The sequence below is a fragment of the Rhinolophus ferrumequinum genome, chromosome X (genome assembly GCF_004115265.2).
Source record: "Rhinolophus ferrumequinum isolate MPI-CBG mRhiFer1 chromosome X, mRhiFer1_v1.p, whole genome shotgun sequence".
NCBI lineage: Eukaryota > Metazoa > Chordata > Mammalia > Chiroptera > Rhinolophidae > Rhinolophus > Rhinolophus ferrumequinum.
Genome location: NC_046284.1, coordinates 81,605,689 through 81,621,568, shown reverse-complemented (window position 1 = coordinate 81,621,568; position 15,880 = coordinate 81,605,689). Strand labels below are relative to the sequence as shown.

The window sequence follows — 15,880 nt, the reverse complement described above, 5'->3', positions numbered from 1 at the left end:
TGTGAGGTCCACAAAAACAGAGATCTTGACTTACTCACTGCTCAGGAGATAGTCACTGAGTGAAAGAGTGAACTGGTTGGGGTACCAAAGAAGGAACAGCCAGGTAGTTCTGGCCCTTCCCTCCCCACCTCCATAGCAAGCAAAAGACAGCAGAGGTATCTGCTCCCAAATCAAAGTGGGAAGAGGAAAATGTTAGTAGCCAAGAGAAAGGTCAGCAATGTAGGGAGGAGACAATATCCAGGAGGAAGGGGAAGCTCTTCTACCTTTGAAAACTAGCTACTGGGCCATGCTCCACACAGCATTAGTCAAGGTGCAATATTCAGTGCCAGGAAGCATGTCCTACACCTTTCTCACAATTACTAGAGGAAGGCTACAGTAATTGTGTACAGCATTTATGGAGAGACAAACAAGAAATATGATAGGAAGAGGGGAAGAAGAGATGAGTACACAACTAAGAATCACCAAACACTGAATGGGAAATCAACACAATAAGAAAACACTAAACTCAACAAACAGAAGAACAGCCAAGGAAATAGCATTATTAATAACACAGATTAAGACTTTAATATCTCCGAAGATGTGTGAATATACTATGTCCATAAGAAAAAGAATACGGTTACAAGAAATTAAAAATATAATCCTTGACATAAAAAATAGCTGAATAGGACATTGGAAACAGCTTAAAAACTGAGAAATTCTCCCAGTACAAAAATCAAAGGGACAAACAGATAGAAAGCATGAAAAGTTAATAGATAAGAAAAACAGGCAATGAAGAAATAAAACTATCTCCATTCACAGATCCTGAACAATACACCAAAAGCTGTTAGAGCTAATTGATAAACTCAGCAAAGTTATAGGACATAACATCAATGCTCAAAAATCAGTTACAGTGGCAATGAAAATCTGAAAAGAAAATTAAGAAAACAATTTCATTTATAACAACAACAAAGATAATAACAAATGGCTCTGGAACAACTGGATAGCCACATACAAAATAAAGAAGCTGGACCCTTATCTCATACCATATATGAAAATTAACTCAAAATAATCCTACCATATGTACTTAGTCAATCAAGTGTGAAGCAAAATAAAGACATTTTTGGACATTAAAAAAAAACAAATTAGTTACCCATGTAACATATTTAAAAATATCACTCATAGAAGCATTTTGAGTGTGTGTGGGGGTGAAGGAATTCTAGGACACCAGAAACAATGGCAGGTGAGTTTGACCCAGATGTAGCAATGGTCACTTGAATCGAACAAAAGCATCCACTTGACCTTGACAGTTGGAAGAGTCTCCTTTGAGCAAAAAAGTTTAAATGACAGAGAAGTGCATTTCATTTTTTTTATGTTTCTAATCACATTACGTGATCATTAGATAACACAAATAATCATAATATAAATACTGTTTATTGATTTTCAATTGTTTGAATCAACCTATAGGCAAAGCACAACCAATTGTTACAGAAAAACAATGTAGATATTAAAACTTTACCAATGTTAAAAAGTAATATAAGTAATAAAAACTGAGAGGTGTATGGGGAAGAAAAGTGGAGGAAAGGGAAAATACAGTAACTTCCTCACCCTTCATAGCAGTGAGTCAATAGGTATTGTCTAAAATTATGAAATCAAAAAAATAGATGAATAAATATATATTTACAAGTTACTAATGGCAATGACCACAAGAATTAAGACCAGGAACTTAACAGTGTTTGGGGAGTGCAATGGAGTGTGAGAGGGTGTTAACACGATTACTTTTAATTTTCTATCCTTCTGAATTGCTTTCATGTTTATGTATTAATTAAATAATCTAAAATTACTTGTTTATGAAAAAATATTTAAATTACATCGATTCAATGGAATATTATGTCATGGTTTAAAAAAGTTAAGTGAGGTAGAACTCTGTGTACTGACATGATAGATGTCCATAATAAGTGAAAAAAAATGCAGACCAGTACATATATGTAAAGAAGTATATGTAAATATATATCTATACCTTTGCAAATATATAATACAGATAAATAAAAATATGTATATAAATACGTGTATGTTAATTAAAACCATGTCTGGAAAGATTTGGAAGTGGGGTGAATTTTACTTTACATATATGTAAATATTACTTATGTAATAATAACAAAGAGATACAGTGGTAAAGATTTAGAATGATGTCTATAATATAATGTAAAATGAAAAAATCAAGTTGTAGACTGATATATATATATATATATATATATATATATATATATATCACAATCTTATTTTTGTAAATAAAAAGTTGCAAGTATGTAAATAGACCTGTGTAAACTTAAGTCAAGAAGGGTAAGTGCCAAATACTAGATAAACACCAGATAATGGTTACCTCTGTGATTTGAAGAGAGAGAAAAGAGAAGTTAAATTCCTACATTACATACTTAAAAAACAAAAAGTCATGAGATTATGGATGATTTTTACTTTATTTTTTAAAAAAAATTTCAAATAAGTTAAAACCCACAAAACAGATTAAATTAAAACCCTAACCATTTTTGAGGGAAACTGATAGCAAGCATTTTTAAGTGGAAATATAAAAGTAAGTTCTTCCCATCCCTGCACATTTCCACCTGGTGGGACGCCCACTCTGCGCTCAGGTATGTCACACATTATTGAATGTGACATGTGATCCTCTAACATTTACACGAAGTGAAAGTGCTAGTGCTAGACCATACGACAAACATTAGTAAAGCTTAATTTATTTATTTAACAATGCAAATAGAATTTCACTGCACACTAGTGGACCCTTTATTCCAACATAAATCCCAGAGTGGTGTACCCCAGTTTAGAAGCCACTGCATTACAAGCTTCCAGAAAAATGAGTTTATTACTTCTTTTTGGGCAGAGAGGATGGTGAAGGAAAGCTCAGAGGAGCAAACTTTCAGGGTGCACAAATACTAGCTCCAGGATGCTGGGGGAGGAATCTCCCAAATTGCGATTCTCCTTGGTGCTTTATCATCTTCCTTTCCTCATCCAAGCAGGCAGACTAAGTAAAGAATAGCAGCAAAGCAAACAGTACGAACAGTCAACTAGTCTGGTGGCAAGGAATATGGATTTTGGGAGGTGCCCTGGAGTAAGAGGTGTTTAAATGGAGACCGAGAGTACAAGCAGGAGATAGCCAGGAAAAGGAGAGGGGAACAGTGTTCCAAACAAAGGGAAGGTCATATTTGAAGCCTGTATTCAGTGTAGCTTGAGGCAAGGGTGAGAGCGGCTGCATATTGACTGCATACAGGGAGAGAAGGGTACCTGGTTTTAAGTGATAACGGTGGAGGGCAGCCATGCCTCTGCCCAACTGGTAAGTATCTCTGAACCAGGACACTGGGTCTGCTGGTTAAGAGTGTAAGTTCTGAAGTTGACTTGATCTGAGTTGATATCCCAGCTGCATCACTCTGGGAACTTGGGCAAGTTATTTAATCTTATTTCCATATGGGGACCACAAGAATCCGTACGTCGTCATAGTGGTGTGATGAGGATTAAATTAAATAATGCATGTAAAGAGTTCAGTCCAGTATCTGGCATATGGTATTCAATAAATATTGGCTATGATTTCCCCTGAACAACAACAAAAAAGTAAGTTCTTCCTACCAACTAAAACAACCTATAAATCAGTTCTGTTCTTATCATTAATACAAAAATAGACATAACAAGTTCCTAGCTCATTCACCAGAGGGCTCTCTCACCAAAGACAGCTCTGCAATCTATTGAGAAGTTCTGGGTACCTGCAGCCTAAGTCATGGCCTTCTCAAATATGTGTGACCTCAGAATCTTGTGACCTAGACAATTTCATTCCAAGGAACAGAACTTCAGAAAAGAAGGCATTTCTTTAAAGGCATAAAGGATAAGGAATTGGTTAGAAAAAAATTATACTTACATGTAAACATAATTCGCTGGGCACAGAAGTTATCACATTCAGGTCCCTTTTGAACACTGATATGTTAGCAGGCTGACTTGCAGCCACATTGGGCAAAATCTTAGAGCCTGTTTGCTGAAAATTAGGGGACTGTGCAGGACTCTCTTGAATTCCACCGTGACCGATGGCTATGACTTCTGGCAGTGGACATGAGAGTGTATCTTCAGCAGAAGAAGAAAATGGAGAGTCCATGCTTTGGGTATCCTTCTGGCTCTCAGGATAGACACTAGATATGCTATGCTCCTGATAGAGCAAGTTTCGTAATTTTTCATCCAGACTTTTAATTCGGTTATCTGCAAACTCCATTTTTGGAGGTCTTTCCCCATCTGATTCCAGGACAGTAGTGGGTAGAAGGGTAGTCGGTTCAAGGCCAGAGGTTTGACTGGGAATGACCGTCTTAGGAGAACTTGCTTCAGTGTTCAGTGTGGTTTCTCCTTCTTGGGAAATAAACTCTGCATCCTTAGTTGGCTGCTGTACTGATAAGGACTGAGGCTTTTGATCAGACATAAATGCTGGAGTCGTAAGAGAGTTACCAGTAATCTGAGTTGACTCACCAGGAGGAGCCATAATTACATCAGCCTGACTGGCAGCTTGGTGACATGGATGCACAGATAGGAATATGCCTGCTTGGTTGGAGAGTCCCTCACATTCAACTGGAACTGCACGAACTGAAGTGGCAGTGCAACTGGAACTACTAGCAACTGGTGCCATTATACGCCTGTCATCTTCCACTGGATAAACCATAGCTGGCTTAGTTTCTACACTGGTACATTCAGAAATCTTACCATCAACTACATCCTTGTGTTCTGACTTGGAGGTGAAAAGTGCACGCTGGCATGTATTATTTTCTAGAGTGAGCAGTGTGTCCTGTGATATTTCCTTATTATTTGTGTTTCTTGGACCTGGAACAATAACAAAGAATGGCTAAGCATGTATGGATAACTACAAAGCATAGACTAGTACCCAAACTCAAAAGGGACGGGAGGAGGGACAAACAAGAACCTGTGTGTAAATGAGTCTCAAAATACACAAAATTCAACCTGTCAAAAAAAAAAAAACTTTTCTTTTTTCATAAGTATTAAATAAAAATGTCGTAAGTTATACCCTAGTATTAACAACGTCAAAAATGCTTATGAAAATTTTCATAAGCACAAAACACCCCTGAAAACAAGTTAAAGATGTAGTCCATATCTTGCAGCACCGTCATACAAGTCTGAATAAAGTTAGCAGAGAATGCACACTTACTAGAAAGTGGATGCAGCCCAGGAATTGTAGACATGGACTGCTGAAGTGAAGGAGGAGATTGAGCCTCACGGTTTCTTATTGTTTGATTGATACAGAATCGCCACCGACCAACTGGGGATGACTGAGGAGCAGATTCATCTGTAGAAAGAATTAGCAAAATTTAATATGCTAAGCAATTATCAATATGTTTACCTTATTAACTAAGAAAACCAGGTTAAAACACCAATTTGTCTCATATCTCCATTTCCAACAGCACTAGGGTATGTGTACTTTATCAGAACAGACCTCCTGACCGTGAAGACACTCTAAAGAACAAAGCATAAAATGGGTTTAGAGAAGAATTTTAGATTCTACTGAAACAAACATTGTATCAATAGCAACAAGAAGCGGGGCACTTTAGGGGGGTGGAAATGGAAAGCACTTTTACCACGAAAACCTACATTTCCTGTTTTGTATCCTGACTATGGTGGTGTTTACACAAATCTATACAAGTATTAAAATTTACAGAACTAAATAAGTCAGACGGAGAAAGACAAATACCATATGATCTCACTTATATGTGTAATCTAAAGAACAAAATAAACGAGCGAACAAAACAGACAAACTCGTAGGTACAGAGAAAAAAACTAATGGTTGCTAGATTGGACAGGAGTGGGGATGAGGGAGAAGGTGAGGGGATTAGAAAGTACAAATTAGTGGCCACAATATTGCCAAGGGGATATGAAAGACAGTTTGGGGAATACGATCAATAATGTTGTAAAGATTTTGTAGGGTATCAGATGGGCACTTGACTTATTAGGGAGACCATTCATGGATGGTGTAGATGGCTGACCACGGTGCTGTACACCTGAAGCTGAATAATACTGGATGTCAACTATAATTAAATATATATATATATATGTATATATATATATGGTCATAGGATGTGGAGTACAGCATAGGGAATAGTCAATGGAATTGTAACAGCTATATGCGATGTCAGAGGGGTAGTAGATTGGGGGAGGGGGGCTGTCACTTTGAGAGGGGTGTAAATGTCTAACTATTACGTTGCTTTGTACACCTGAAACTAATAAAAAAAATTTCTTAATTAAAAAATAAAATTCACAGAACTATACACCAAAAGAAAAAGAAGTCAATTTTACTGTATGACAACTTAAAAAATAAAGTAAAATAAGCCCCTACATCTTTACTCCTACTTCGTAAACATATTCAAATAAGTAAATTTCTTTTAAACTTTACCCTAGTTTGTCAGACAGAAATCTGCTCAGGCTCCTGCTAATGAGAAAAAGAAGATAAGGAAGACCTTGGCATTCTAACACAAACTAAATTTCAGGGTAATGATATCTGGTTCCAGGACTCCCACACCACCTGTTGTTTCTTCATGTCATTATAATTGCTTTCGAGGTCCTCATTTGTCTGTGGCTCTTCTCCCACTCCTAGATACTCTAAATATACCCATGACCAGAGCTGAGAAGAATGGAGAGATAAAGTCGTCAGAAAAAGAAAAAGGACCCCATTTTTAGTCCCTGGAAGCTTCTCTGGTATCTGATTTACAAAAACTTAGTGATAGGAGCAAGCAGGAGCATATCACTGGTGAATGAAATCAAGATATGAATGACTATTAAAACGTGAGGTAAACTTAGAACGATTTTGGTTAAGAAAGTTTCTGTCCGTCTCATGATGGGGTGGGGCAGGGGGAAGAACTTACCAGTTAAGTTCAAACAGTAAAGCCGTTAAAGGTCATCAGTACTGTGACTGCATTTCTGGTAACATACCATGCGACAACTCAGAAATAAATTAATCAGATAAAGAACCAACACTTAGAAGAAATTTGGAGAATGATTTTACTTCTTATCCTCCTTTCTTCAGGGCCATGAAGTCCTTTCAAAGTGTGGGAAAGCCTACATTAACAATTCCTTTATTGGCTAACATCTTTCCCAATGAAGACGTGTAAATTAAAGTTTCCAAATGTCTTGCTCCAAAAGCCAAATGGTAAATTTTATTAAATATACTTACTGCTGGTTTGAGTGGATGCAGAATTTATCTGTACTTGTTCAGATGATCCTGTCTAAATTAAAAATGAATAGATAAATAAAGAAGTTCCTGATACATATCAGAGAAGACCTATTTACTAAACAATTGCTCTTACTTGGCTACTGTTGGATTCCACGGTAACAGAGTCAATTCCAGCGGCTCTTTCTGCAGCAGAGTGAACATGAAGGATCTCCTGAGCTTGACCTACGATAGCCCTCAATTCTTCTACAAATTTTTCTTTCTCACTTTCCAGCACAAAGTTATCTTCGACCTGTCCAAAAGTAAAAGTAAGTCTGTTTATGAGAATGAATTTAGTTTGTTCAAAATTATAATACTGTATCAATGGTGATTACCCTAAAGAAAAATAAATTAAAATTAAGTATTTAGAGCCAAATGCCACAACAAAGTTAACAAAGACCCAGGGGAAAATGCCATATAATACATTAAATTATTATTTCTATTTTGAGACCATTGACATTTGTCAGATTGGCACTATCCACCAAAAAAGAAGCTAGCATTTTAAAAACTATCTGACATTCTCTAAATTGTCGTTTGAGTAACATAACGGAGGCAATGTTTATATTTAAAACTGCATGTCCAAATCCAAAAGTTTTTAAATCACAAAATGAAGCCTCTCTAAAGATAAAGATAAACACAAAGATAAAGATAAAGAATGGCCAGGAGACAGTTCAGAAAATAGTAGTATGTTAAACAAGAGGCAGAACTGACAAAATTTTTAACTTTAAAATGTTTAATTCTGCTTGGCCGGGAATGTATAACCAAAGAAAATTGGCAGAAATAAAAGCATTATGAACTCTTCCTGCCACCCGAGCCTATCCTCATTTTTAAAAAAGGGAAAAACGATAACTTAGGCCTAACAATTTAAAGAAAATATGAAAACTAAATGAAATGATGAACATTACTTGAACACCTATATATAAGATGTATCAGTAGGTAACAAATTAGAATTTGCTAGGGAATTTTACAAACTCTTGATGCTTAGGCCTCACCTCTAAAGATTCTGATTTAATGAGGGACCCAGGGAATTGTTTTTCAAAAGCTCTTCAGGTGATTTTAACATGCCGTCAGGCATAAGAACCACTGGCCTAGATCATCTACTAATAAAACCCCCTCATATTTTGCAGATAAATACATTGAAACCACAGGAGGTGCAGTTAACTTCTTGATCATAACCAATTTAGCTCTGCACAAATTTTAAAAACTTACAGTACCCTAAAAAACCATGGATCTGAATAAATGAGGGAGAGAGTTAGACAGGAAAAAAGAGACAGGAAACACTAAAGGGAAAATCATTTGGTTTTATTGTACTACCATATAGTCTGCAATGTCCTCTGGTGAATCACCATCAACATCAAACTTGAAGGTGACCATTTTGTTATTGTGTGTCTCCAGTTGACATTCCACCATGTTGTCTCCAGAGGTTGACACCTGGGAACAAACATTTTACCACCAGTTTAAGAGTCAATCATTATCTTCTCTTTGCAAATGGTGCAGGGAACATTTAGATGAGCTCACATATAATACATGGGAAATACGGTTTAAATTGTTCAGAATCTTAAAAGATTGTTTTTCCCTAGGTGAAATACTGCCTAAACAACCATTCTATGACAAATCTAAGGCTCAAATAACTTGGCAAAAAATAAGTTACAAATGTGATGCTGTGGGGAAGAAAAGGAAACATAACTTTTAAAAAAAGGCAAAAAAAGTTGTAATAGTCACTATAGCTATCTGCTAAGCAAAGATCTAAATTTGGTCATTCATTTCCAAAATTCTCTTAATCCCACAGATAGACTCTTCAATCAGAAGAAAATGTACTGCTAATGGAAATGTAAACTGGTCCAACCTTTCTGGACAGTGATCTAGCAACATGTAATTTTCATACTCTTTGACCCACTAATTCTACTTCTAGGACTCTAACATAAGGAAATAATCAGGGATATGTACAAAGATTTGTGCTCAAGGGTGTTTGCTGCAAAGATGGAGATGGACAGATGGACATAGAGAGAAAGACAGAGTTAGAAAAAAGACAGACTGGCAGAAAGAGACAGAAAGAAAGAAACAACCTAAATGAAGAACAACAGGACTGATTAAATTATTATATCTCTATAAAAGGGCCTATCTAAGACAGCCATTTTAAATATGTTATTGAAAAATTAATTAATGACACAGTAAAGTGTATGTAAGTTTTTGAAAAGGCAGGGTACAAAATTATACATAAGGTTTAGCATCCATCTGAAACCTATACTATACTGGCTAGAGATATGGGCTTTACAGTCTGATCTGGATTCAGATCTAACTCTGGCTTGCTAGTTGATGTCCTTAGGCAAATTACTTTACCTCTCTAATCCTCATTTGTAAAGATGAGTATACTATCACCTATCAAACAAGGTTATTAAAGGATTAAATGATACAACTAATGTATAATATTTGGGGTGTCTACCACGAAATCACTCAATAAACTCTCACTACTATTACTAGTACTATTACAATCTTAATGTAAAATACTACACATGCATACAGAAAAAGAGATGAAACAAACTAAAACTTTAACAGGAACTATCTCTGAGAGTACAAGTGATTTTTATTTTCTTCTTTACATTCTCCCTATATCGCCTAAGTTTAACAAGTAATACGTAATACTCTTATCAGAAATTTTTTTAATGGAGGAAAAGTTAATTTAGAGAGTTTCACAATACATCACCCCACCCCCAACCCCCAAACCTCTACACTCACTTAAACGAACCATATTTGCACACTGACCTGAAGGACAGTAAGCTGGAATTTAGTCCCCTTCTCCGGTCGAGGACAGGAAGTTCTTCTCTGTTTCATCCGATCTTGTTTGCCATTTCCACTTGAGTTATCAGGGGTATTGGTGTTTTCCTTCACAGCTGCCACATCATGATGTAAACTAGTAATTAAAAACACAGAAGCAACTTCTATTCAATTTATCAGAGCAGAAATTATTCCGTGATTCTCAAAGCCCAGTATTTAACCCAAATCAGAGTTAACGTTTGAAATCCCTTCACGGCTAGAATCATTCCATCCTGATTTTAAAATTTGAAGAAAAACTCCCTATTCTAAAATCACAAATAATGAATTTAAGGAAAATAAATAAGTAGAACAATATCTTTTTAAAAGTTATGACTGCACAGCTCTAGGAATGTACATTTCATACAGGATGGAATGATACTAAAACCACTGAATTGTATACTTCAAATGGGTGAATTTAATGGTATGTGAATTGTGTCTCAATAAAGCTGTTCAAGTTATGAAAAACTGAGATCACATTGTATTTATTTGGCAAACATCCTCTCACAGTAAAGAAAGTGAAAGAAAAACACTGCCACTGATGGGCCTCTGGGGAACCTTTTATCAGATCAATTTTATCTTGTTTTTGGGGGTTTCTTATTAATATGTTCAAATAAACATTCTAGAAATCAAGTCTTACTCAAAATATACTTTTTTATGTAATGAACTCAATAGGAGATAGACAGATCAGGTTTGGGAGACAGGAATAGTGCAGGAGGCAGAACAAGAAATGAAAATAAGATAAAGAAAATGTGATATATATTATGCAATGGAATATTATCTGGCCAAGAAAAGTAATGAAATTTCAGCATTTGTGACAAAATGCGTGGACTTTGAGGGCATTATGCTAAGTGAAATAAGTCAGAAAAAGAAAAACAAATACCACATAATCTAACTTACATGTGGAATCTAAAAAAAAAAAAAGAAAAAGAAAAATGCTCATAGACACAGAGAACAGATTGGTGGTTGCCAGAAGTGGGGAGTAGAGGAGTGGGAGTAGGAGTTTGGCAAAATGGGTGAAGAGAGTCAAAGGCACAAACTTCCAGTTATAAAATAAATAAGTCACGGGAATATAATGTATAGCATGCTGACTATAGTTAATAGAACTGTACTGTACATTTCAAAGTTGCTAAGAGAGCAGGTGTGAAAAGTTCTCAGCACAAGGAAAAAAATCTGTAACTGTGAGGTGATGGATGTTAACCAGACTTACTGTGGTAATAATTTCACAATATATACAAATGTCAAATCATTATGTAGTGTACTGAAAATAATATAAAGTTGTATGTCAGTTATACTTCCATATCAATCAATCAAATTCACCACAGTTTTAGTTAAAAAATGAATCATGTGAAAAAGGTTCAACATGACTAATTCTAACTAGTTGTATTTTGCAAGTTCAAATCAATATGATTATGAAAGAGCAGACTAACTTTCAGTTTATCTGTGTCAAGGGAATTTTTCAGTCTTTAATAAGTTTGAAGATCTTTCAATAAATACAAAAATTCCAATAAACACATTTGAAACTTAAATAAGAGCTGTGAGCACCAAAAATATATATTTTAAATTATTTTTTAGGTAAAGTCCTCTTAAAAACTACTCATGAAGTATCTGTATTAAGATATAGAAGGAGAAATAAAAATACCTCCTAAAATTTTTTCTATGTCCATGTGAAAAAAAGATTTTGCATAAATACAAGTGGTAGAAGATCCATTAATACTGCTTAGTTTTTTAATACACAGAGAAATACCAATAACAAAAAAACCCTTCAGTGGATAAATAGGATGCAATTTAGTCAATGGGCTATATCATTCAACTGCAGAGTTACCTTAAAACACTAGTTTAGGGTTTGGGACAAGATGGCAGAAACTCAACTCTCCCTGTTCCTCCCCTCTAAGTATAACTAGAAAATCTGGAAATAATACAGTAGACAATCACAGGAGGGTAAAAAGATGAAGGCGGACTGTCTGGGGACTCCCCTGGACTTAAGGAAAAACAGCAGCTTGGCTCTCCTTCTTAACCCACGCAATGACAGAAGACAGTCCAGGCTTACTGTCTCCCGACTCCCGGACCAAAGGCAAAGGCAGCCCAAGTCTAGTGGCCTCTTAACCCCCAACCCAGTGGCAGAAGGTGGTTCAGGTGAACCCTTTCCTCCCTTAGTGATGCTGGCGGGAGCTCCACCAGTAGCAAGTGGCCTGGAAAGCTGGCCTGGGGAAGCAGGCCTAGAGGAGTGCTCTCCCACCCCTCCATCCAGCGGTGGGGCCCAGTGGTATTAGGTAAACTGAGCATACCAGAATCATACTATAAGGACTCCGAAAACTCAATTGTCATTAGAACAGGGTGACTGCCTGAAAACATACAGTATTTGAATAGGATCTAGAGTCTTCTAACATAATATTCAAAATATCCAGGAAACAAATGAAAATTCCTTGTCCTACCAAAACCCAGGAAAATCACAATTTGAATTCAAAAAGAAAATCAACAGATGCCAATGCCAGGATGAATCAGATATTGGAATTAACTGACAAGGATTTTAAAGCAGCCATCATCAAAATGCATCAATAAGCAATTATAAATACTCTTGAAGCAAATGAAAAAACAAAAGAAATCTCATAAAATAGACGATATTAGAAAAGAACCAAATGGAAATTATAGAATTCAAAGTACAATCATAGAAATAAACAACTTATTGAATGAGCTCAGTAGCAGAATGAATAAGACACATGAATAAATCAGTGAACTTGAACACAGAACAATAGGAATTACACAATCTGAACAACATAGAGGAAAATATTAGTTTGTAACTACCAAATAATATATATCTAGTTATAATTTATATCTTTAGATTAGCTGGAATTCTACTCTAAATTACATTATTTCTTACTTCCTTTTTTAACACTCATAAGCCTGTCTTAGGAACAGAATGCTGAGAACAGCATTCAGCATAATAATGAGAACAAGAAAATGGTCAATAATTTCACAATACATACGATCTTTACTAATATAAAAGGTAAAAATAATAGATACTATTTTTATTGAACATACACATAAATACAAGAACACAGAAGTCTCTCCAGTCAAGACATACTAAACCCCTAATGAATGCAAATAATTCAACATACCCTTATCGGTTTCATAGTATTAATTTGAAGATACTCACCTTCGAACTAAATCCGGTTTTAGAAGAGTTGCTTGTTGTTCAACTCCAACTAGTTGGGAGACAGGCTGTACATAGTACAGAAAGAAAACTTGTTATGATAATAGCAAACTTTAAGCTAAAGATGCAAATTGCTATTATTTCAGAAAACATACTTGTTACATTTCATATTTTGGACCTCACAAACCAGGTAGAATATCTACATTATTAAATGTCTGTATCAATCCTATTGTTGATTTTACTACCAAAAATAAAGAAAAATAAAATGTAACAGTACTCATATTCACTAAGATTTTTCATCAAGCTAGCATTGTTTTATATGCTTTTGTGTTATTTTTCAATGGAGAACATTGACATACAATTTCCAGTCCTGATTGTAAAACTACTACTAAAAGGAAGAGTTGCTACCATTACACAAACTGATAAATCAATGACTCAAGCTTTAGCATATTGTGTCGTCTTTCTCTTTCTCACTCTCTTTTCACAAAACTACTGCCAACTATCCCTCTGTCATTAGTACCAACAGCTGCAATACTGACTCCTAGGAGAAAAGTTTGAGCACTCTAAAAAAGGCAAATGCCAACCCCACTGGAAAACAACTTTAAATATTTATCTAATCCATCCTATATACTGCCACTGGTGACAGCAGAGTGACCTTAAAATTCAAATCTACCAAAATCGATCACTTCCCCAACCAGTTTAAATCCCCTACGATGGCTCCTTATCTTCTACAAGGTTTTTTTCTTTAGCTACAAAAAGCTTTACTGTTTCAGTTTGGTTCACGGCATGGGAGAGGGCTCCAGGGTGGTTAGAAGGCTGTCTAGTGGTTGCAGGAAGAAGCTCAGGTAGAAGCTCAACACCAGGGTGATGTAGAGGAGCCGCTTAAAGGCACTGGGCTCCAAAGGCTCCTAGTTGAGCTTGAGGGTGAGCCTTTAGAAGAGATACTCGCCCAGCACAGCCTAGGGACCGGTCATCCTGCAGAGGTTAGTCAGGTGGTCTCCCATCTTGATGAGTTGCACCTCCTCATCTAGGAAGTGGCTCTCCAGGAAATCACAGAGATGGAGGTCTGTGTGGGCAGAACCCAGGGCATGCAGATATAAAAGGGCCTGGTTCATGTTCTTCTCCATGACCATGGCGGATTCCATGGCTTCCTAAGTTTTATTCTACGCATCTTGGGAAGGCTTCTGCACATCCTGGAAGAAGGCATGGCTGCCAGACTCGTATTACAACTTCAAAAGACATTCAGCGACTTCGTGCTTCTCTTGAACCAACTTGTGAAAAAAAGGACCCATGCCCTCCAGAGTTACATTGTCGCAGTCAAAATAGAAGCCCAGAGAGAGGTAGGTGTAGGAGGCTCACAGGTTCAGGTTTACCAGGAGGCTGATGGCAACCTCCACCTTGGTGGACTAATTGTGGTGAACTTGGGAGCTCATGGTTGCTCAACAATAAGGAGATAAGCTCAAAAAATGGTGTTGGCTGCTCTTGGAGACCAAGGATGAATAAGATGCCTCTTAAGGTTATGACTGGAAAAGAGGTTGGAGGATGTTTGGAGGCTGAAAGAAGGGGCATTCCTGGGTCTATTCTGTCCAAACACTGTTGAAGCAAGAGGCAGATCCGGAGGCCAGCCGAGGGCACTGCCAAGGTTAAGTTCCAGTGGACGGCAAATAAAGTCATCAGTTAACCAGTCCCTGCCTTATTCTCTAGCCTCTTCTCTGCTTGAAGCCACAGTGAAAGTGAACTCAAACTCCTCTCAATGAGTTGGACTTTTCCATATACTGTGACTCTACTTATATTCCTTCATCTCCCCAGACTATCTGAACTCCTACTCAGTCCTGTCCATTTAGCAAGTATCTGAAAGAGAATTCCTATATAAAAGAAGCCTCTATTACAGTGGGCTCCAGAAAAACCACCAAAATCACACTGGGGACTCTTTAAAGAACCTATACCTTAGCTCATATCATGGTTTCTAAACTGAAAAGGATGAAGGTTCCTTGGAGAAATGGCTGATTCCAGCACTGGGGCAAGGAAAGTACAAGATGCGCCTGGATCATCTTTATGCCAAAAAATTAAAAATTGCTTAAAGAATGATGAAAGCATATCAAAAGCAAAGAGGAGACAGCTTGAAGGGTTCCCACTTCCCAAATATGGGACAATTTGGGCATCAAAATAAATGATAGTAACAGACTATAACCCATTTAATAAAATAAGTATCCAATTCCGGTCAAGATTGTGGAGTACATAAATGCTGTGGTTGCCTTCTCAAATGACCACATCAAAATTAAAACTAAACTAAAGAACAACCATCATTGAGAATCACCTAAAGTCTAGCGGAATTGAAGCTTAAGGACAATTAAGGACATGCAGAAGAAGCCACCTCAACACTGGTAGGAGGAGCAGAGAAATGGAACAAACTGGCCCCTGGTGTAATGGTCCTACACCATGTAAGAACATTAAAAATCAGGAGGGATATATCACCTGCAGGTCACTCCAAGAGGAGTGAAGGGTCCCAGCCCTGTACCAAGGTTCCCCAGCCCAGGGTTCCAGAGCCGGGGAGAAAAGTCGCCATACTTCTGGCTGGGAAAACAAGTAGAGATGGTGGCTGAGTGAGATGAGAGAGGCTGGAGTCCAAGACGCTCCTCTTAAAGGGCCCACACACGGATTCACTTGCTGACGGACTCACT

General features: G+C 36.9%; 1 protein-coding gene and 1 pseudogene across 1 annotated transcript in view; both read right to left on the bottom strand.

Annotated features, from left to right (window-relative positions):
• The window catches only part of WNK3 (WNK lysine deficient protein kinase 3), a 148,590-nt gene that overhangs the window by 27,111 nt on the left and 105,599 nt on the right, over positions 1-15,880 (bottom strand). Inside the window, exons 11-17 of the mRNA XM_033118064.1 lie at positions 13,203-13,267; positions 9,998-10,145; positions 8,549-8,665; positions 7,332-7,487; positions 7,199-7,250; positions 5,183-5,320; positions 3,899-4,839 (exon numbers count right to left, since the gene is read on the bottom strand). Coding sequence (XP_032973955.1) covers positions 3,899-4,839; positions 5,183-5,320; positions 7,199-7,250; positions 7,332-7,487; positions 8,549-8,665; positions 9,998-10,145; positions 13,203-13,267 — 1,617 coding nt within the window. The remainder of the gene's footprint in view (positions 1-3,898; positions 4,840-5,182; positions 5,321-7,198; positions 7,251-7,331; positions 7,488-8,548; positions 8,666-9,997; positions 10,146-13,202; positions 13,268-15,880) is intronic.
• Positions 14,108-14,632, bottom strand: LOC117030189 (ferritin light chain-like; annotated as a pseudogene).